This window comes from Petromyzon marinus, chromosome 11 (assembly GCF_048934315.1).
Source record: "Petromyzon marinus isolate PM22_M1 ecotype Great Lakes invasive population chromosome 11, UKy_Petmar_22M1.pri1.0, whole genome shotgun sequence".
Classification (NCBI taxonomy): Eukaryota; Metazoa; Chordata; class Hyperoartia; order Petromyzontiformes; family Petromyzontidae; genus Petromyzon; species Petromyzon marinus.
Genome location: NC_133677.1, coordinates 11,793,302 through 11,817,877, shown reverse-complemented (window position 1 = coordinate 11,817,877; position 24,576 = coordinate 11,793,302). Strand labels below are relative to the sequence as shown.

Genomic DNA, 24,576 nt, shown 5'->3' with positions numbered 1-24,576 from the left:
TCAACTTTTTCTGTAAAAAAATTTTTTATCAGTTATAATGTCCGTTTGCTCTGTGTCTGTGCCTGTGATTCTGGATATTTGTTTGTGAACTGTCCTTTGGCAATCTGGAGATTTTTCAGATAGCTGTTAACCTCCCTTTGCCCGGAGTTTATTATTTAATGGCCTTTTACGACCTCCAGCTGCTTGGTGCTTGTGGGAGGTAGCGGGTTTGAGGGTGTTTATTTTTTTATGATGATGATAATTATTATTAAACAAATGGCAGAATTATTGTTAATATTAATTTTTGGAAAAAGGCCTATATATGCAACATGACCACGGTGTCAAGCGCTGCCATCTAGCAAAGTGCGCTTCAAGTAAACGAAGAAGATTGAACAAATAATAATAATAATCATGATAATAATTTAATGCACCTCTTCCCAAAGACAATTGGAAATAAAAGGGCAGATGGGGCCACCACCCTTGTGGACCCTGGAGATTCTCTGCCGTCAAACCTCGCTGTGGCTGAGGCTGTAGCCCGTGGCTCACGCAATGCCCTCTTGTGCGGAGGCCACTCAAGTCCTGTGCGTCGTGCCGCCGCCGCCCTTCATACGCTGGCGCGGCAAACCCCACCAGAGGTCGGTCCGTGAAATTATATCAGGCCAAGAGAGCGGTTGGGCATTTATTGCACCGTTGCTTTCAGTGTGGTCGCCACTTAGCCACTTGGTGGGAGCTTGATGGGGTTTTTGGTTTCGTTTTTTTTATATCCATGAGCTGCCTGGCAATTTAGATTGGGACTCATTTAATTGTGCTGCCTGCGAAGAACATTGGTACCTTTTTGTTGGCGTACATCGTCTTGAGCCCTTGTGCGGCACCGCCACCAATTGCGTTATTGGCACTATCGCTGCACTTTTTAGGTCGGAGACACTTGAGCACATGTGGCCATGGTTATTCAAAAAATATTATTGACCGCATTGGTAGAGATGCAGAAGTGGCAGACTGCAAATGCCGCATCATCATTTTCGTTCACGAACACTGCATTTTGTTGATTGTTTACAGACGTCTGGCTTCCCACAAAATAGTTATCATTTAAATTACCGCACTTTGATGATGGGTTGAGTCAACCCCTAGCTTAAAATTGGAACTCCGTCGCGATGGGAGCGCTTTTTCACGCAAAGTGTCACATCAATAATTTTCTCTAGCATCTTGATTGTTACGCGATATCTACGCGTGGAAAACTATTCGTTTTTCTGTGTGTCTGCTTGCTCTCGATCTTCCTTTGAAAAGAAAGTGAATCTATCTCGCTTCTGGTTCTTACCCAGGTTTTAAAAAAAAAAGAGACATTGAGTTTAATTTAATTTGGGCAGGCAGCAGGCAACTGACAATAAAACGGTGAGAGCATGTCCATTAAGTGTTAGGCACACGTGGCTACTGCAGTTTGAAATTTGCATTCGGTGCGCCAGCTTTTAGAGCAGGGCATCGATTTCCGGGTTCTGGCATAATTCCAAAACTGAATCAGAAATTCGTATTTTTTTTGGTTTGCATTAAATATTCCTACGGATGACAGAATAAATTGCCTCAATGCATATTAGCGTTTAAAGGGGGTTAATCTGAAAAAAATGCAGCTCATGCGGTAACAGTAAAGTAAAAACATCATCTTCTTTGGTTCTTTCGGTAAAGTCACCACGTAGAATGAGAATAAAATAATACATTGATAAAATAAAATAACACAGTAATATTCTCACGACGTTTCGGCCACAACACAAGCGGCCTTCATCAGGTGAAGGGACGAGACTGTCTGGTAGGACAGCGCTGGAGTGAATTATATGCTAATTCCTTTGTCAAGGCGCTTTGTTTCTTCTGACACAGCTTAAAGGTCGTGATCTGAACGTGGCTTTTTTCACTCCAGCGCTGTCCTACCAGACAGTCTCGTCCCTTCACCTGATGAAGGCCGCTTTGTGTTGTGGCCGAAACGTCGTGAGAATATTATTGTGTTATTTTATTTTATCAATTTATTATTTTATTCTCATTCTACGTGGTGACTTTACCGAAAGAACCAAAGAAGATGAATCCTTGCCGTCACGAAAGCTTTAAATCGAAAAATAAAAACATCATAATTCCAAAACATGCCAAATTGAGTTAAATGAATGTTTGTGAAGCTTGTGCAAGGCTCTTTTTGCCTTCTCAACAACTGCTGCTTTTTTTTTCAAACCAGCCAGACCTGGATTTATAATTAGATTTCGAGACATCATTGGCTGAGCAATACAACTATCCTGGTGATATTAAGTAAGTATATAATCTAACTTGTTTTGAGCAAAACATTTGGCCACCAATTTTGTCCACAAATCCTGTCTCCGAGAATGGCATTTCATGGCAATGGTGCCAGAGAAAGTGGCCTTGTTTTCTGGCGGCCTAAATCCCCAAGGGCTTGACTAAAAATTCACCAGCGGGTCGATGCAAATTGAAAGGTTGTTTGTCGACGGCAGCTGTTCATCTTTGTAAGATGATATGTGGATGAATCCCGATGATGGTTGAAACCATAACTATTTCGAAATGGCAAGAAAAAATAAACGGCTGCTGCCATGGTGCAACGGTTAACACGCTGGCACTCCATAGGTCGCCGGTTAGTGTCGTCGTCCCGGTACGGCAGATAAAACTATGGGAAAGTTTCTTAAATCGCCCCCTGCTTCTCTGTCCACCGAGAAGCACACATTGGTACACCGGTCGGGTAAAGTGTGAGCACTCCCACCTCTTCCAAGACGTCCGGCCTGTGTGTGGATGAGTAGGCCAAAACACACCCCCTCTGTTCCCTCGAGTAGAGAGGGCCTTTGGTGAGCAGTGGCGTGAGAAAAGAATCGCTCAAACGGTGCGACGAGAACGCGCTGCCAAGCCCACGTCGCGATAACAACCGCCCCGTGTGCTGATGTCGCTTAGATGAATGGCTTCGTGCACGCACAGCGATCATGTTTTTGTAATTTCAAAAAGCTGTTATTAAAAGTGGCAACGGTTGATTGAGTGTCGACTGCGTGTGTGCCTTTGTGCGTGACCCAGGGCATGATTCATACCTATGGGATGATTGCAAGTTCCCTCTCTGTTTCGCTCTTTGCATTTACTCGCGTGATTCCCTTTAAAATGTTCAGAGATAGTTTTTTTTATTAAACGTGGTCGTAATTGTTCATTTATGTTTTTTCCAAGTTAACAGTGCATTTGCACACAGGGCTGTTTTTTTGTGAACGCTAAAAATGCACGTTTGTACGGTTGAGGTTTGTATTTTTATCAATTTCATTTTAAAATGCTATTGGTTAGCAGTTATTTTCCATGTCAATGACAAGATAATCAATCTTTTGTCACCGTAGCTTGGATGTGAAACGCAATATAATTCCCGTTTAAATACTGTCCGAAAATAATTAACATTATAATTCACAACCATTTGTCAAGTTTTAGCATTTTGGCCCAGGTTCTTGTAACTCCAAACAATAAAAAACGTATTGCAGCTCTGAGTGGTATTTAATTACACGTGTACAAAAATAACTCTATCACCAAAGTATAACATCCGCCGCATATCCTTCAAATAACTCTCCCTAATCTGCAATATGTCCAAAGTATCATTAGACCTCCTTTGCCAGTACCAAAATTTAATAATAGAGTTTGTCCCCTTTTTTTCTGGCAACAATGCACGTTTGTAAATGCTCACCCCGAGCCCTCATTACTTTGATAGTGCATTGTCTTTGAGCTGTACGCCTTTTGGCGTCATCTGGTCGAGCACCAATTGGGTCGAGGCTCAAAAGAAAGCCGTCCCTTGGTGTGGACCAATCAGTTTCAAGGACAATGCATATATTATCATAGTGTGTTTTTTTGTTTGCATTTTGACTGCAGACATGAATCCTTGTAAAAAGGTTTTGGTTTTTTTGCCAGAAAAAAGGGGAAAAACCCTATTATTATGTCCAAAGTAGTTATATCTTCTCCCGAACATTTCCCCCTTTCATCCTTCATCACTGCCTTAAATGTATTTACCCAACTGAACCCTTCAACTGGAATCAACCGCCCCATACGTTTACATCAAAACAGAATAAAATCTTCCTCTACCGTGTTGTGCAAGTCAGGAGTGCTTGTCTAGCCAGATACACGAATACAAATACAGTAACACCACGGATACAGGAACACGCCGAATTTATGTCGCTTTGCAAATATGCTCTATTAACACCCAATTCCCGTCGCCTCGACCATCCCACACTTAACGTCGCTGACATCATCGTCCTTCCTTTCTTGTATCCGCCACCTCTCGGCCTTCGCCTCCACCACCTTACCCTGTCAAATCGCTTTGATTGACGTCGTTTCAATATTCGCCATCGCACCTTTCAGGAATCGCGGGCCGATCTAAACCGGGGCAATCATGTGTACTGCCTCCTTTGGTGAGCGAGCCAGTGCGGCCTACCTCACTCAGCATGGTAACACTGGCTCGTGGACTCGCATTCTACAGCTAAGGAGCAAAAAAAACCATCGCCCGAACTCTGGTCACCCTCGCAGCAGCAGCAGCGGCTTTTGGCTCGCCATCGAACAAAAACGTTCACCGCATCGGCGCATGCTTTCGGATGCACTTCTGCGGTCTGCTGGAACGTTCTTCCTTGCGATATTAGGAAGCCACTGGAGCTGTGCACCTTTGAAATCAAGATTTAAAACGAATTTCTTTCAAACTGCTTTTTTGTGTTTAGTTTGTTGTCCTTCTCCCGCACCTACGATGAGCACGGTTGGCTACGTATGGTGCGAAAGAAGTTCAGCGTACTTGAATAGGCGCAAGTCCCATGATTCTGTGTGTGCTGCTGTCAACCGTGCCCATTTCCTGAATCGTTACGTCACTGCAGTAGGTACTGGATATAAGCACACTGGTACTTGCTTCCAAACGGTGGGCCTAAATTCAGGTATACTATGCACAGTAAATTAATTCCACAGTATGTTACTGTGGTTTAGGGGGGCGTGGGGGTTATCCTTAAATCATAGTAATTCATGGTGGAACCCATGTACTCATTCGTATATGTGTGTACGATTGTTTAACTCCTATTGCACCGTACGTAGCCAACCATGCTAACCGGAGGTTCGTTCGACATCTTACACAGTCTGCTTTCCAATTGTGCACGCCTGACTTTTAGTTATCCCATGATCCGTCGTGAACATTGTCTTTTGCCTTATAGAGGCCCCACGTGATGGGGGGAGCCCCACGTGATTGTGTGTGTGTGCTGCTGTACAGGAGCCCCACGTGATTGTGTGTGTGTGCTGCTGTGCAGGGAGCCCCACGTGATTGTGTGTGTGTGCTGCTGTGCAGGGAGCCCCACGTGATTGTGTGTGTGTGCTGCTGTGCAGGGAGCCCCACGTGATTGTGTGTGCTGCTGTGCAGGAGCCCCACGTGATTGTGTGTGTGTGCTGCTGTGCAGGGAGCCCCACGTGATTGTACGTGTGTGTGTTGCTGTGCAGGGAGCCCCACGTGATTGTGTGTGTGTGCTGCTGTGCCGGAAGCCCCACGTGATTGTGCGTGTGTGCTGCTGTGCCGGAAGCCCCACGTGATTGTGTGTGTGTGCTGCTGTGCAGGAGCCCCACGTGATTGTGTGTGTGTGCTGCTGTGCAGGGAGCCCCACGTGATTGTGCGTGCTGCTGCACAGGAACCACCTATGATTGCGCGCACGCGTGTGTGTGTGTGCTGGCCACACAGGGGGCTCACGTGACGATAAATGCTCGTGCGGAGGAGGACGTGGAGCCCGAGGTGATCATGGAGAAGGTGGGCAAAGCGGCCGGCGTGACCTTCGGCCTCCAGCAGGAGAACTCCTGCTTTGTGGACAACGCGCCTCGGAAGCCCGTGGTAAGGCATTTTAACATTTCAAGATCGAGGTCAACAAGTCTTCACGACCCAACGCTGTCGTCGCTTCCTTCCTTCTGCCAGATTCTCTTATCCGTTGCACAGTTGACACCTGACTGCCAACATACGCTTTTACTCTAAAATCAACAATGTCTGCATTAAGCTCTTCCTATTGGTCAGCGACCTCTGGGTACCACTCGTATGGCCGTCGTCCTGGTAACCTGCTTTCCTCCACTATAGGGTGCGAAATAAGTTCAACATACATACGTGCCCCATCCATTGCAGTGGTCCCCAACCGGTGTTCAGCAAGGACCTGGGCGGGTGTTCGAATACGTGTACCGTGCATTAAGAGACCAAGAGGTTGATTTCTCATTGCTTTGCTCGTCTTATTTGCGATAATTAGCATTTATATGCGTACAGGTTAAAGGTGCAGCCCTGCAATAGCTCACTCACGCGACCGCTAGCAGAAGGACCTCCACTATAGGGAGCTCTAGAGAGCCATTCTAGACGTCTTGGAAGAGGTGGACATGCCCAAACTTTACCCCACCAAACGCGAATGGACAGAGGCGGTGTGGTGGGTGGGGGGGAGGGTTTGTTTGTCCTAACGCGACGTGAAATCGACCTCTGGATTTCAAGTCCAGTGCGATAAATCCATTACACTATAGCACCCACGCCATTCGTATGTAAAACCATTCCAGGAAGTAAGAGGAATAAATGAATGAATAAAGCCATGTTGGAAAAGGCACAACCTTCAGCGTCGCCTCGTGCCAAAGTTCAAAGTGTTCTTGTGGTTGTTTTCCCAGTACGGTAACTTTATGCTTTCAATCCAGCACTGCGGAGGCAACGGGAATGTTGTTTTACCATGAGGGGCAATGCAGTTTGACGAATGGAAGTCAATGGTTTGATGACTTTGCTATTTATCAATGTGCTGTTGTATCGAATTTCAGGGCTCTGTTTATCAGAAGACCAATGCGGCTGTGGAGATCAAACGGGTGAAAAACGATGGCTTCTGGGCGAGGGCAGAGGTACGTAACGGTTCCACGAACTCCTGCTTCTTCCGTGTATGGCGTGCGGGGGTGGGGGGAAGTTGAGTAGCCACGTTTGTTTGAGTGTTCCCTTATAAGGGCCCGTCGATGTCACCGTCCGCGTTGATGATGACGACGACGATGACAATGATGTGCTGCGCTGATGAGCAGCACAAAACGCGACGAAGGGAGGCGTTCCTTCGTTACATCCTCGTGAAGTCGAATCGCAGTAGGTAGAGAGATTCGTTTCATCGCCAGAGGTGACATCCCCCACTGAGACGAGAAGTCTGTTTGTAAAAAAAAAAAGCTTGCCGGTTCCTAGCAAAACCTCGGTGCCCTCTTTTTAATTAAAAACTCAAGTAAGAAACGTATCGGTTTCACCCTGCCGCCCCCCAATGTGTAACTTCACTGGGAAAATTATTAACTGCACATTGAAGCAATAAATACGTTAGATTTGTATTTATTGTGAGTGCGCGTGTGCGCTGTAGCGATCCGCTTGGAGAGCCGCCACGTGTACAGTTCCGTGGTGTGAAAGATTCAATTAACGTTAAATGCAAAAACTTTACCGATTCATGTCAACTCGACAGCTTCGACTGGAAAGTCTGCGTCACGCTGTACGCTCGGAAGCGCTGCCGTAAAACACAACGCCCGTGTCAATGACAGTATCGAGCCATTTCTTTTCAAGCGTCCGTTTGGCTTCGTCGGCTCGGTTTCAGTGAACCAGAAAAAGAGCCAAGGGGAATTGTATATTGTAAAGATTTGCAAATTTTTCTTGAGGGTTTCTGAAAACACCGCGAGAACTGGAGACAAGTTGACATGTGGTGCTTTCCCGGTGTAAAGCGCCTCCGTGGCCACGACGTCATCCGGACCACGGCCGTCGATGCCACCGCACGTCGCCCGGTGCTTTTCTATCGTCTCCCCAGATCCCGCAGCTGTCGCGCAGTCGGACGCGTAAGAACTGCCCTGACTGCCTCCCGCCAGCTGCTCCTTAGGCCTTTCCCTCGGTCTCCGGACTTGTGCCAGTCTCGGCAAACGGCCCTTCCCCCATCCTGCGTCGTTTCCCAAGCCAGCGTGACCCGCTCTTGGCTCGGTCATATCTGCAATGCTTGCCTGCCACCATCACTTCTGGATCTTTCTTGAACGAAGTGGCTTGTTACGTGGAAATTTCGAGAGAAAATTCATGAGAAACATGTGTTTAGAGGATTCGGCCGCTGTAAATTTCCCACACGTAGGCCACTTCGTTGAGCTATCAATTGTGATCAGGTCACTTCTGAAAAAAAGAGCAGTATAGCTCAGTGGGCCCTTACCTGGTAAAATAAAATAGTGTAGTTTATAGTTTAGTTTCTCCTAAGGACTCCGAGATCAAGGTTCTGCTCCTGATGTGGTGAGCAGGCTTTGACCACTGTGGAGCTTCCAGATTGTGGAACAATGCTTTGCCTTTGCTAACAAGACAATCAGAGTTGTTAGAGCTGTTGTTTAAGTCTGTCTTGAAAACTCACCTCTTTAGATTGGCCTTTACCCCCCCCCCTTCACTGCTAGTTATGGCCGTTTACCCTGCAGGTTTTTATTTCCTGCTTTCCACACGTGGTGGCGCATTAGGATCTACGGATGCCCCTTGCTAAAATGCCAATAACTTATTTTCGATTTTATTAGGAAGCCACTGGAGCTGTACATTTTTTAAAATCTCGATTGAAAACTCATTTCTTCAGCACTGCTTTTTGTGTCTAGTTCGTTCTCGTTTCCTCTCACCTCTGATTAGCGCGGGTTGGCTACGTACGGTGCGAAAATAAGTTCAACGTACATGCACGCAAACAAACATACGTAACAGTTCAGCTGTCTAACCCATGCAGTCCTTTGGTTGACGTGGCCCATCGTCGCTGCTGCTCTTAAGGTCGTCGAGAAGTGGTTTGGCCTATGGAGACTGACTACCGTCGTGGGAATGTGCAATTGCCACCAGTGGCTCGGAGCTGCCAACAGAAGAAACGTGTGAAAAATAAGAATTGGGTGTTTATCCTTTCTGGCACTAAAGCAGGAGTTGTGTTAAGATGTTCAAACACCGAATAGATTTCTTTTTTTTTACAAGGAATCAAGTCCTGCATTAACCACACGCACTTGTGGTGAACATGCAAACAAACAACCTCTGCTAATATATGAGCATTGTCTTTGAAACCGATTGGCCTACACCAGAGACGGCCTTCTTTCTGGCCTAGCCTCACCATTGTCAGACAGAGAACGCCAATAGGCGAACAGTACAAAGACAATGCACGTATCAGAGAGTATTTATAGCTCCGGGTTGAGCAACTATATCATGGTACCTTTTTGCCAGTATCGAACGTATACAAATAACAATAGCTTTTTACCCTTTCCGGCAATAAAAAGGTGTTAAGATGTTCAAATACCGAATTGATAGCGTTGCAAGGAATCAAGTCCTGCATTAACCACGCGCAGTACTTGTGATGAACATGCAAACAAACAACCTCTGATAATATATGGGCATTGTCTTTGAAAGCGATTGGCCTACACCAGAGACAGAAGCAGCCTCCTTCACAGCCTCGTCTCGGCAGAAGAAACGTGTCGCGCCTTATCGCCCATTCGTTGGGACAGACGCCGACCTCTTTGTCAGTAGCACGGCGGCACCGATGAGGAGGCTGTTGGCGGTGTTGTTCCACCGGTGGAACATTTTACTGCTCCTGGCCCAGAATTTGGTCATGCGCCTCGTGAGCAGCCCGGCGGTAACACAAATAAATAACGGAGCGGGGGGGGGGGCAGCGTGTGAGCGACGGGGGGCGGGGGGGAGGCGTTTTGAGTCGACGACGTGTTAAATCGTCCGCATTGATGGAGCCCGGTGGGCGATGAGGCAGCTGTGTAGGTCAGACGCCTCGTTACAAAGACAAAGACTCCCCCCCCCCCCACCCACCCCGTGTAGCCTTAGCAGACTGTTGGGGCAAGTGCTGTTAGCGAGCACCTATGAAGGTCGGAACGGTACACGAGGGGGTGGGTGGCCAGAACCACGGCTTTTGTCTCCACAGTGGTGACGTTTGCACATCGCACCAGCTACTCGTGTGAGGCTGAGGCGAGCTAGGGGAAGCCCAGAACCTTTTCAAATAATCGTCACCGGTGTTGGCCACGAGCGGTTATTGAACTCTGGTCGCCGGGTTTGTAGCGCAGCGCGCTTCCCGCTACACTACCGCTCCCCACTGTCAAACGCCTCAAAGACGCACACACACGCACACACACGCACACACACGCACACACGCACACACACGCACACACGCGCGCCTCTCCGCTCCCCACCTTCCTCACTTTCAGCCAAGAGCCGCGACCGCCTGCTCGGGACGTACATAAGGGGAGTTGGTGGCTTAGTGGTGAGCCCACAGCACTACGAACCCAGCGACCCATGTTCGATTCCCGCTCACGGCCAACACCGGTGACAGATTATCTGAACCAGTTCTGGGCCTCCCCTAGGTCGATTTAGCCTCAAGTGAGCACCTGGTGTGGTGTGTAAACATTGCCACTGGGGAGACAAAGGCGGCCGGGCATGGTGTTGGCCACCCTCCTTGTATGCTGTGCCAGCCTTTATAGGTTCTCGCTCAGGCACTTGCCCACGAAAGTCTGTTAAGGCTATACAGGGGAAATTTGTCTTTGTGCATGATGAATGCATACGTGCCCATTTGTGATACTCATGGTGTCATGAATTACAACACGAGGCTCAAGCTTTATAGAAATGAAACATCAATGATCGTACACAGCGCTCAGGTTGTCAGTCCGAGGAAGCTTTAATTCTGAGGAAGCCAAGCCAGCTTCAGACAGGCGCTGCGGTTGGACAACAGCGGAGTGTGCTCGCCTGTTCACCGCCACGGCCCCATAGCATCGCCGTGACAGAAATATCACGTTTGTTAAAGTTTTGGCGGTTTAAATATAAATATATTTTATTCACTTCGACGTTCATTTACATTTTTGTTGAAGCTTAACCAGTCTGCCTGGTTATTATCTTCTTCCTCTTCTTCTCCTCCTGAGAAACGTTAGTAGATTATACATTATTTAACACCCGAAGCCAAAATTAACATGTGCTGATGAAATCCTTAACACACTCCAAAAACAGGTGGCGTCACATGGCACTGTAAGTCTTCACTCGGTGAGGCGTTCCTGGTAAACAACAAGTGGCCATTGTTAACTTGGCTTCCCAGTTGATGAGGCGCGTGATGGTTTGTCCCTTGTCATCCGTCAATGGATGGCGAATCGCGCAGATTTTATCGGGCGCTGTGTAACCCCTCTAACCCGCTTGAGCTGCAAGGTGGCCAAGCGACAACAGTAGAGATAGTGGAATGGCAACTCATCTGTGCAAATCCTTTCGAGTCATTAGCTTGCGTACGTGGATTTTATCCCCCTCAGCCACCTTACCTGGCTTCTTTCCCACACGGCAACACTTTTTTCCCCGCAAAGGATTTGGAAAAACGATCCCACTGCAGGGGAACACTTCTAAAAAAAAACAAAAGAGGCTTTCCTGGATGAAGGGGCGTTTTGTTTACTGGAATCTTGCGAGTTCGTATTCCGAGTAAAACCCCATCTTGGCATCTCTACAGGGTCAATAAAAATGCGTACCGTTGCATGGGACGTCAACAGTTGCCTGCCCCGTGGAGAGACTTTCCCCCATCTTTTAAATAATAATAAAGATAAATGACTACTCTTTGGTAACTATTACTGTGCCTCATGTTCTTGGTTCTTTCGGTAAAGTCACGTTGAAGGGAAACAATAAAATATATATTACTATTGTTTCCCTTCAACGTGACTTTACCGAAAGAACCAAGAATATGAATCACTGCAGTCACGAAAGCTTTAAATCAAAATATTACTGTGCCTGTTTAAAAACTGGTCATCAGAAAACGTAATTCTCATCAGGCCCCACAGTGATAAGCGCCGTCTCCAAACCATATCCACTCCATCTCTCTGGCCTCTCTCTGTGCTATGAAGAAGGGGGCCGTTGCCAGAAACTTTGACAATTATACTTGTATTTCATTGACGAATATGAGTAAAAAAATGTTTGTTCATTGTGCTTTGGGCAAATAATTTGATGAAAGATAACTTGGCACATTTGGTCTTCACGCCATTTTTCTAGCCCAAAACTTTCAAAAAAGGTGCCACGTTTCACAGACTGCCATAGTTTGCCGGCAGTGGCCGATGTTGCCCTGTGGTTTTACCCAATCAAGTGATTTTTGTCAGATAATTTCTACGCATTAAGTGAATTCTGGTGCGTGTCTGCGGCGCACGTGGCCTGCTCTTGTCTTGCAAACGTCGCGGGATCTTTTAAACGTCCACCGTGAGGCAGACAGTGTAGAATATTCATCACCGGTCCGATGCTACCGCCAACGGAGGCGAGCGCTGCCCACACCCCCCTCTTAGCCGTGGTGGCTCGCGACGACGCGCGGCGGCGGCAACGGGGCGCCCGGCGCCGCCGCCGCCGCCGCTGCGCGTTGGGAGTTGATCGCGATCCACCGCGGTCTTTTGTTCCACGGCCTGTGCGAGCAGCGCGAGGAGAAGCTGCGCAAGGAGGAGGAGCGCCTGCGGGCGGCAGAGCAGCGCAAGCGCGAGGAGGAGGAGCGGCAGGAGCGCGAGCGTCAGGAGGCGGGCGAGCGGGAGCGGCGCTTCCTGGAGAAGGCGCGCGAGATCGACGAGCTCAAGTGAGACGAGGGGGAGGAGGAGGAGGGAGAATTTAGAATTTATCCTGGAGCTATGAAGCTGGTTTTTTTCTTTTTCTTACAGATGTCCAGTTGGGGACACGGGGTCAGAAAGTTAGAAAGGGTACACAAACACAATAGGAATGCAAAAGTATGTATGTTGAACTTCTTTCGCACCGTACATGGACAACAGGAAAGGCAATAAAGTCACTAAAAAATAAAGATGTAAAATAGATTAAGTATGTGAGTTCAGATTGCGTAAGTGCACCAATTCCTAAGCTTCTGGCAAGACGGAAGAACAACAGCAAAAACAGTCCAAGACCACACCAAGGCAAACACACAGTCCTTCAATTAAATTGCACATTAAAATTGAACTGTCATTACACAGGAAAGGATGCAAGGAGGGGGGGAGGAGGAGGGAGGGGGACAGGGGAGGGGTCAGGAGACGCAGGGGGAGCCCTTTGCAATGTGCATCCCTTGTTCAGAGCTGTGCCGGATGGATAGGATATACACAATAGGTGATTGACACAATAGGATATACTCAATAGGTGATTGACACAATATGATATACACAATAGGTGATTGACACAATAGGATATACACAATAGGTGATATACACAATAAGTGATTGACACAATAGGATATACACAATGTGATATACACAATAGGTGATTGACACAATGGGTGATTTACACAATAGGATATACACAATAGGTGATTGACACAATAAGTGATTGACACAATAGGATATACACAATGTGATATACACAATAGGTGATTGACACAATGGGTGATTTACACAATAGGATATACACAATAGGTGATTGACACAATAGGATATACTCAATAGGTGATTGACACAATATGATATACTCAATAGGTGATTGACACAATAGGATATACACAATAGGTGATATACACAATAAGTGATTGACACAATAGGATATACACAATGTGATATACACGATAGGTAATTGACACAATGGGTGATTTACACAATAGGATATACACAATAGGTGATTGACACAATAGGATATACACAATAGGTGATTGACACAATAGGATATACACAATAGGTGATTGACACAATAAGATATACACAATAGGTGATTTACACAATAGGATATACACAATAGGTGATTGACACAATAGGATATACACAATAGGTGATTGACACAATAGGATATACACAATAGGTGATTGACACAATATGATATACACAATAGGTGATTGACACAATAGGATATACACAATAGGTGATATACACAATAAGTGATTGACACAATAGGATATACACAATGTGATATACACAATAGGTGATTGACACAATGGGTGATTTACACAATAGGATATACACAATAGGTGATATACACAATAAGTGATTGACACAATAGGATATACACAATGTGATATACACAATAGGTGATTGACACAATGGGTGATTTACACAATAGGATATACACAATAGGTGATTGACACAATAAGTGATTGACACAATAGGATATACACAATGTGATATACACAATAGGTGATTGACACAATGGGTGATTTACACAATAGGATATACACAATAGGTGATTGACACAATAGGATATACTCAATAGGTGATTGACACAATATGATATACTCAATAGGTGATTGACACAATAGGATATACACAATAGGTGATATACACAATAAGTGATTGACACAATAGGATATACACAATGTGATATACACGATAGGTAATTGACACAATGGGTGATTTACACAATAGGATATACACAATAGGTGATTGACACAATAGGATATACACAATAGGTGATTGACACAATAGGATATACACAATAGGTGATTGACACAATAAGATATACACAATAGGTGATTTACACAATAGGATATACACAATAGGTGATTGACACAATAGGATATACACAATAGGTGATTGACACAATAGGATATACACAATAGGTGATTGACACAATATGATATACACAATAGGTGATTGACACAATAGGATATACACAATAGGTGATATACACAATAAGTGATTGACACAATAGGATATACACAATGTGATATACACAATAGGTGATTGACACAATGAGTGATTTACACAATAGGATATACACAATAGGTGATATACACAATAAGTGATTGACACAATAGGATATACACAATGTGATATACACAATAGGTGATTGACACAATGGGTGATTTACACAATAGGATATACACAATAGGTGATTGACACAATAAGTGATTGACACAATAGGATATACACAATGTGATATACACAATAGGTGATTGACACAATGGGTGATTTACACAATAGGATATACACAATAGGTGATTGACACAATAGGATATACTCAATAGGTGATTGACACAATATGATATACTCAATAGGTGATTGACACAATAGGATATACACAATAGGTGATATACACAATAAGTGATTGACACAATAGGATATACACAATGTGATATACACGATAGGTAATTGACACAATGGGTGATTTACACAATAGGATATACACAATAGGTGATTGACACAATAGGATATACACAATAGGTGATTGACACAATAGGATATACACAATAGGTGATTGACACAATAAGATATACACAATATGTGATTTACACAATAGGATATACACAATAGGTGATTGACACAATAGGATATACACAATAGGTGATTGACACAATAGGATATACACAATAGGTGATTGACACAATATGATATACACAATAGGTGATTGACACAATAGGATATACACAATAGGTGATATACACAATAAGTGATTGACACAATAGGATATACACAATGTGATATACACAATAGGTGATTGACACAATGGGTGATTTACACAATAGGATATACACAATATGTGATATACACAATAAGTGATTGACACAATAGGATATACACAATGTGATATACACAATAGGTGATTGACACAATGGGTGATTTACACAATAGGATATACACAATAGGTGATTGACACAATAAGTGATTGACACAATAGGATATACACAATGTGATATACACAATAGGTGATTGACACAATGGGTGATTTACACAATAGGATATACACAATAGGTGATTGACACAATAGGATATACTCAATAGGTGATTGACACAATATGATATACTCAATAGGTGATTGACACAATAGGATATACACAATAGGTGATATACACAATAAGTGATTGACACAATAGGATATACACAATGTGATATACACGATAGGTAATTGACACAATGGGTGATTTACACAATAGGATATACACAATAGGTGATTGACACAATAGGATATACACAATAGGTGATTGACACAATAGGATATACACAATAGGTGATTGACACAATAAGATATACACAATAGGTGATTGACACAATAGGATATACACAATAGAATATACACAATAGGTGATTGACACACTAGGCGATTTACACAATATGTGATTGACACAATAGGATATACACAATGTGGTATACACAATAGGTGATTGGCACAATAGGATATACACAATAGCATATACACAATAGGTGATTGACACTATGTGATTGACACAATGTGTGATTGACACAATAGGGTATACACAATAGGTAATTGATACAATAGGATATACACAATAGGATATACACAATAGGTGATTGACACAATAGGTGATTGACACAATATGATATACACAATAGGATATACACAATAGGTGACGTTTCATGCAGTGGCCCTTATATGGTAGAGATTGAGGAGGAGGAGGAGGAGAGTGGATGGACTATCTCCTGAAACGTCGCCCGTCATAATTGTGATTCTTCTCAAGGACACCGTTATTGACGGATGTGGCCGGGTTTTGTTACTTGTGCTTGTGCATCGTTGCCAGTGCAAGTGCCACGGTTCTGTCGCACTGTGGGTTTGCCCTGTAAATAGACGATGCCTTCACCTATTTAATGAATGCAGAAATGCCGACCATTGGCTTAGGGGTTGCCAGCAGAGAGAGATGAGCCGTGCAGAATGCTCCTCTCAGCAGGGAGGCAGTTGTGCTTCTCACTTCAATTGCGGTACGCCTTTTAAACAGCAGGCTGTGTTTTTTTTTTGTCTCCAGAAGAACGAATTTAAAATTATTTCTGATGCGTCTCATGTAAAGTCAAAGTGTCTCGGTGCTCCTCCTGTGGAAGTTCCACATTCCTGTGGCGTGGCGGGGTTACCTCTCAAAGTTGCACCCCGTTTACGTGACCTCACAGGAATTGTTGAGCTGAGTTTGAACCCCCTCAACCAGGTGAATTTAAACAAACATATTCCCAAGTGTCAGTCGAAGCCCTCACCTGAGGGAGAGAGACTTGTACGCCCCGGCGTTTCTCATTCCTTCCAGATGGTACGGAGATTTTCCATCACCGGTCACGTGTTTGTGTCAAGGTTGGCGAATCAGCGGAAGGCTTCAGGAGTTGTCGGTGCTGGCGCTAGGGGTGGGCTGGGGTGGATGCTGTGCCCCCACACGTCCCTTTGCCCCCCCCCACACCCCAGCTCATTCTCCCCTTGGTGGTATATCAGTGTAACGGGGTGCCCCCCCTCCATATAATAGTTCCATCGTGATTTATGTGAAACTAGCCTTTTGCCCGTCCAAGGGTGTATTGCAGTAAATCTGAAACTTGCAAGCGGAAAGCAGACCGTGACGTGATATTCATTACATCAATTCGTGTGCAATTTGTAAGGGCGCGGTGACACAGACCTATTTTATTTGAAGGTTATAATCCCTTGTTCATCACGACGTCCTTTTTACTTTGATGCCTCAATAGCGTTACGGAGATGACGTGACGTGAGGGTTCTTCTGCCTTTGTAGTGAGGGTTGTGAGTTGACACTGAGGAAGGGGGAGGAGGCGCCTCGCCCCCCCCCCCCCCATGTGGGGTGACGTCACCAGCTAATTATTATTATTAATGGGGAGGGGGGTGTCCATTTGGAGGACGTCACTTTACAATTATTATTAAGGGGGGCTGTTCGATGTGGAGTGACGTCACGAGCGTTAAGGACATTCCTGGGTGATTATAGGAGGTGTTATACCAGCAGCTGCCAATGGCGTACTTATACAGCTTCGGGTACGGTTTGAGGACTGGTGAATGCATTCCCACAGTGGGCAATTCTCAACCTCTCCATCCGTTCAGGAGATGGCCACACCTGCCGTGTGATGTTCCTATGCAGGTCAGAATATGTATTAATACTGGATAAGAACGTTACAACAACAAACAATACACACACACGCTAGGAGTGCAAGACAGGTAAACAAATCACCCAAACACAAACACATACAACTGAATCATCCCCATCCTACCAGACAAAGCCTACTGAGGTATGAACTTATTTTTTCAGGAGCAACCTAGCCACAAATAATGGCTCAACAAAGTGGCCCATCATTTGGACATTTATAGCACCGAAATAATCTTAAGTAATCTCAATGCTTGGTTCAGTGCCGGCCGTTTGCTTGCGGGGTAAGCTTGAAACCGGATCGGTGGCCGTGCGCTCATTGTGGACACTGGCATGGTCTCAGGTTGCCTTCCCCCTGTGTGTGCCTCTTCGCTTAGATTTGCACTCGATCCCAAAGTTGGGTCGCGGGACTTTCATCGAGAGGCCTTTTTTTTCCCCCGAAAGGTTCTGAAAGTCCTCGACGAATCCTGCGCTGGGATCGCCCTCCATTGGCTAGCATTTTCCACAAACCCCCTGACTTGCCAGCCAGCTGTCGTGCCGAAGGCTTTTTCCAGCCTTCTACAATGCGATTGTGATTATATTAGTTGGTATGCTAATGATGATAATAATAATAGAACTATGGACAGATCAATCGCAAGACCTAGAGCCACTTGTAATTTTAATGTGGTTTTGAGTCCTAGGAATCCAGCAGCACACAGCTTTTGTTTTTAGAGCCGCGCTTACAAATGGATGACATTGCATTTTGTGTGATTTAGCGGTAATTTTTTTCTTATGGTGGTTGAACAAGTGCGAGCAGCAATTATACACACCTCTTACCGTATAACTCCACGGTAATTACAGTCATGCAAGCTTATCGATGGACGTTGTCTTCCCGCGACTAAACACAAATTCTCTTTACACTTCCCCACATTTCCGTTGCAGTTCATTGGCTTCCGCTTGTGAACAGTGGATCCGTAAGGGTTGCCGTCAAAATATTCACCAATCCTTGGTATCATTATGGATTTCCAAGCTGATGGAAATGTGTGGGGAGTTTTGATTCTAGGTGGCCGGCTCGGATACCTCACCACGATAGATCTCGACATTGCCGTAAGGTAATTTCTGACGATTTTCAAATGCAGGTCTGGGTAATCGTGTTACTTATTTGCCTTTTCAGAGCGTCTCCAGATTTCCACTGTTTAACGCAAAGTGCTGCATGCAGCCATTTGTCAATCCACTACCGGACGAGGCCCCCCTCTCCCCCTCCCCATGGTGTGGGTTGCGGAGATTGCCTAACCAAACTTCACATTACCCGTCCGTGCGGGTTTTTCAAGGCGGAGAGCAAACTCGAGGATCCATGCATACTACAGCAATACATTCGCCTCTACAACGCTGCGCCGCTTGCATTGTCGGTTGACGGGCCCGTTAGTTTCCTTCTCAAATCGTTTGAATTGAAAACTATTCTTGTAACGCTCATGATTCAAGGTTGCAGCTTTCCGGCTGCGAGTTGAAAGTGTTTTGCCACAGCGCCACCTGATTGCAGGAAGTCATCGCAACCGTTTTAGGCCTTAAAAAACAAAACAGTTTAACGCAAAAAAGCTTAACAACCATGTAATTACAATTATTTGGGTTCTAAAGGCCACAAACAAGTAATTTTCATTTAAATCTGTCTTCCGTCAGGGCTGTTAAATGGTTAGAATATAAATATTAATGACCTTCACGCCATAAAAAAAACCAACCCTTGGGGAAAGTAACCAATTAAGAGTTAAATTATTTACAGAGTGATTGTACGTATACAGTCGTTGATTGAACTGAAGTTGATTTGGAATTTAATGTTCTTAAAAAGTTTGGCACGCCGCCGCCGGACAACGATGTCGATTTATTATTCCACGGACGCAGGTCGATGAACCAAGACGAGAGTGAGATCCTTTGGTTTGGGATCTGATCGTCGCTGTGAACGATTCTGCCTTTCAAAGGTGACGTGGTGCCTCCACTCTCCGAAGAGAGCGCTGGTGCTTCCGTGGCGCGAACTCAGACACTGTAAACACAGTTCAGTCGCGAACTCCTGTAATGTGTGGTGAATATTGGGGGTGAGCTTCACGTACCCTGCGGGGACCTTTTTGCCAGTATCTCAAAAATGCTGAAAAATAAGAATAGGTTTTTACCCTTTCTGGCAATAAAGCAGGTGTTAGGATGTTCAAATACCAACGAGATACTTTTTGCAAGGCATGAGTGTCTGGATATGGTGTGCATGTTTTGCCACAGGTATGTGTGGTTAATTCAGACCTGATGTCTCTTGAACATCTTCACATCTGTTTTATTTACAGAAAGGGTTAAACCTATTCTTCTTTTTCCCGTACCCTGTCTGTAATCTAAACAATGACCAGCGGGAAGCGTTCCCGAGCGGCACGCCGCCAACTCCCCCCCCCCCACCGCCGTCCCCCGTCATGACTTGCGCACCGTCGTCATCGTTGACAGCGTGGAACTCATTTTTGTTAACTTCAGGGAAAACGATGAGCTGGGACACACCCCGACCCCAGGAGTCTTAACTCGCGGACTGAAGCGATCGGGGGTCAAACGCGCCCGCCAGTCGCTGCACCAGCACCGACCGCCCAGAACATTCTTGAGATGGGTCATGAAACCCTTCGACACAACTGCCATCTCCCGGCCACTTTACCGTACAGCAAGTTCCAACTTTTACGGCGCATTTAAATCCCCGTTTTACACCAAGTCGTGCCTTCGAAAGTGTATTATATGTATGTTCAGAAGCGGAATATGTATTTATTTATGGAAGAATCCGATGAGCTATAAAGCTCTTTTTCACAGATGTCCAGTAGGGGAGAGTCAGAACGTTACAACAACAAAGTGCAAAAACACGATAGGAGTGCAAAGTATCACAAAGGTAAACAAATCACTTGAAAACATTTACAAATAAAACAAAACAATTTTTTTTTATATATAACCAGGTAAAGCCCACTGAGGTATTAACTTATTTGTCAGAAGCGACCTGACCAGAAATCATTGCTCAACAAAATGGATTTTGTGGACATTTATAGCTGTAACATTATCTAAATAACGTTTAACTTATTTCGTATAAAGCCAACCATGCTTATCGTAGGTACTGAAATACTGCCATGCACGACCACACCCAGTCTACGAAAGGATGATGATACATTTAATTTAAATATTTAAAATATATATTTATTCAATGCTATAACAGTGTGCAATGATCATCGAAGCTTTTCAGTACCACGTTACGAAACGAGTTTTGAAGTGGGTTTGCATTTCATAACCAGGTATCGATGTGGATGGTCGCGTTCCGTATGACCATATTCCTTGGAACACCTTCGTGTTATTTTGAAATAAAGTGGCTAACGACTGCTGAAATGGTAATCTAAATAGCATTAGAAAGGTATTAAAACACTCAACTTAAAATAAAAAATTCTGACACTTTAATACATCTTTCGAACTTACACAAGCACTTACTGCATGTGTTCACTTTATGTTTAATTAAAGTCAAATACCAAACACCTAAGTAATGGTATTTTAAAGATGTGTAATATTATTTTATCAATCGTCTGGCTGTACCTTTTACCCAGAGGGCCCTGCTGGAAAAGTTCCGTCGGTTGTGGTACTTTGCCTTTTTTTACTATTTTAGAGTGTGCCAAGAAACCAGAGGTTCCATGCATACAAAGGGATAACACTCGCTTATTTATACAGAGCAGCAAGCCCACTTTCTGTGCTACCTCCAATGGTACTTCACTGTTGGCTTTCCAATGGGATCCACCAACTCTACCTCCTCCGTGCCGAATCGCAGACCTATGCCACCAAACGGGGCCCACGGTGTATGATTGTACTCGGTGGCAGTGGGCAGGCATTGAACTCCGGTTCCTGTGGTTCATAGTGCAGTGCGCTGACCATCGCACCGCCGCTCCACCTTGCTGATTAATACCATGCTGTAGATGTTAAACGATATGTGCATGCGTGGTATGCACTTTGTACTTGGGGCTCTTTAATGGGTGGCCACGTTTCAAGTTTATTTTTTTTTAACGGGGTGAAAACTCAAGAGAACCGGCGTAGTCTCATTTGCAAGATAATTTATGCCCTCTAAATTACAAAAGCGAAACAAATAAAATAAAGTACAGCAATGTAGGAAATCGAAATCGGAACAAAAACACTGTCACGTGTGGAATCGAACATATTGCAAACGTAAATCAATATTAGACAATGCATTGGCTGGAAACTCGTTTTCGAGTGTCATTCTCCTGGCTTTATACATTTTTAGCGGGGGAGTGGGGGGGGCCTCATGTGTATGATTGTTGTGTTATTTTTTGCATTGACGACAAACGACAGTAAAGGGAATGTAGTGAAGACGCTCTCTTTACCCTGTGCTGCCATCTGCTGGATGAGAGTCACCACTTCCTGTTGCACAAAGTCATTTAAAAACAGGAATTCTTTTGTCCACATGACATGTCTGTGAATAACTGAAAAAATCGTTCCACGCTACAGCCAGTTGTAGCGAAGCGATAACCGCAATCTTTTAAGTGCTCGTGACATTAACAGTGCTTTAGGTTATTTCAGCAGCAATCCTTGTCGTTGTTCACCCTTTCCCGTTCCAAGACGTCTGCAATTTGCATGGTGGGTCCCGTGCACCGCTCATCGCAGAGAACCGTAGCCACACGAACCGTGCTCTACGATAGCTGGCACCAAACTATGCCACCCGCCCTTCCCGCATCGCTTTGTGGGAGCCTCGGTACATCTTCCGATCTGAAGACTTACCGATAAAAACATATTTTTTTTTCTTCCAATGATGTACACATACACGCACGTCATTAGAACGGAATGGGAAGGAAAACTGATGACGTACAAGTACATACACGTACGGCATCGGAATGTGAAATGGTTAAGGTCCCACACAGCCACTGTGAATTTGGTGCAGGTTTAACTCCTTTAGTGAACGGTCTTAGTCTCTCAGCAGCGTTCATTTTACTTACAACTTTAATCTTGGTGGTTTATTTCCACATTGACATATTTGGTCACATTTGTACATTTTGTTTGTGAATGTCCTTGCAAACTGATCCATATGTCATAGCCGGGAATGTGCACTGAAGGGAAACCGTGTTTTCTCTGTAGCCGCACTGCTCCGTTGCTTTTCATGATACAAATGATCAGCTTTCCAAAGCACCCCACGGTTCACCAACCGGCACCAGTTGAGTGAGGTATGATAGTATAACCACCATGGCCATGCGGCATGGAGAGGCCTTAATACAGCAGTGGATTGCAAAAGGCCTGTAAACTACTCGTATTTATTTTAAACTACGGATTCAATATTTATCACTAACCGCATCCAGTTTTACACTATTCCCTTTCATGTCTTTAGGAAAACAGTTGTCGCATGGTTTAGTATTTTTTTTGCTTACATAACACCTCTTTCTAGATACTGTAAGCACAATTTCCTTCAAAAGTTAGACCTTGGAGAGATGCAGGTCCGGTCGGTACGGGCTAAACGAGTGCCACTGTCCACGGCATAAGTGAAATGACGTGGCGTGCACTTCAAGGTCCACGTTGGTAAATAACGGCTGGCTCTTGCGGCATTTGACGTAAACGTGCATTCGCAAAACGTAGGGCTCGTGCACGTGTTCACTTGCGTACACGGTGTGCAACAAAGGCACGGTGTGTAAGAGGGGGACTGCCACACTTGCGGTGTATGCGTAGTAATAACGTTGCGCTTGTGGTCGGCAGAAAATATCAAGAAAAGGCCGATTCAGAGGACAGAAGTAAAGAAAAACAGAAATGGGTGAGTCTTGTTGCACGTATTGCTCTTGAAGTGACGGGGCAATGAATCCAGCCCTCTGTACACATGTGACAGGTTGTCGGGCCAACTTGCTCTGCTGCCTCTCTTACAAGCAACCCCGTGGATTAGCGCTGCCCTGCAAATGAGTGTGCGGTGACTCGAGCGATACCAACGTTGGATGCCCTTGAAGCAAGATTCAATACGAGGGAGTTCCGTACGACGACACTCGCCCCACAGTCCTCAGCGTAAGGGCGCCGCCTTGCCCGACTACGCACGCTGAACTTGCGGTCGTTAACATTCCCCTGGAGTGCGCCGCTCTGTTTCATGCGCGCGCTCGCTCGCGCTCGCTCGCTCTCTCGGTGATAACGTAATGTGCGTTTGGACGAGTAATTTCAACCGCGGGGGAACCGGGCGTGATCGAACATCTAATGTGAAATTGCCCTGCGCGAGACTTGATTGTTGTTGTTTGGCGGCACTTTTGTTGTGTTGTTTTTTTTTTTGCCTCCGTATAAAACAAAGCCAAGGCCGACCCGCTGAGTCGATAAAAGCCAGCGCGGGGGTTTTGTTTTCATCGCCTCACCGTACAAGGAGAAAAAAATAATTTGGAATTTCCGACCCTTACCGTTAAAAGAGTCTCCACGCGAACGAGTGTTGTCAGTTCCATTCGGTGCCCTTTGCGTTTGGTTTAGTGTTCACAGTTTCATTTCTTCCCATCCGTTAACAAATGCGAAAATCCGTAAAATGGATTGCATCTCCTTTAAACGAGAAACCTGGCCAAAATGTACTTTTCCCCGTGAACATTTACAGCTAAATGCCATGTTCCTGGTTCCAGGCTGTGAGAGTAGCATACAGTGACCTAATTCCCAGACTGGTTCAGTGTCGTAGCATTCAATTAGCTGCCACAAAATTGCAATCGCCGTGTAGAATTGAAAAATCAAATTTTTTGACAAGCGGAGTTTTAGATGATTACTTTCTGTCTGGTTTAGCCATGCTCATGTCCCATATCCAGGGGTTTAGACTCATTGGCCAGGTTGTGGTTAGTGTCAATCTCCTGTATTTGTTTGTGTCTCTGCGAAGCAGGAGCTTAGAGGTTTGGCG

At 45.0% G+C, this 24,576-nt stretch overlaps 1 protein-coding gene across 2 annotated transcripts in view; it reads left to right on the top strand.

Moving 5' to 3' along the window:
• The window catches only part of LOC116941212 (drebrin-like protein), a 120,303-nt gene that overhangs the window by 62,849 nt on the left and 32,878 nt on the right, over window positions 1–24,576 (top strand). For both annotated transcript variants that reach the window (XM_032952024.2, XM_032952023.2), the window contains exons 5-8: window positions 5,681–5,827; window positions 6,772–6,849; window positions 12,376–12,527; window positions 23,427–23,481. In XM_032952024.2, coding sequence (XP_032807915.2) covers window positions 5,681–5,827; window positions 6,772–6,849; window positions 12,376–12,527; window positions 23,427–23,481 — 432 coding nt within the window. The remainder of the gene's footprint in view (window positions 1–5,680; window positions 5,828–6,771; window positions 6,850–12,375; window positions 12,528–23,426; window positions 23,482–24,576) is intronic.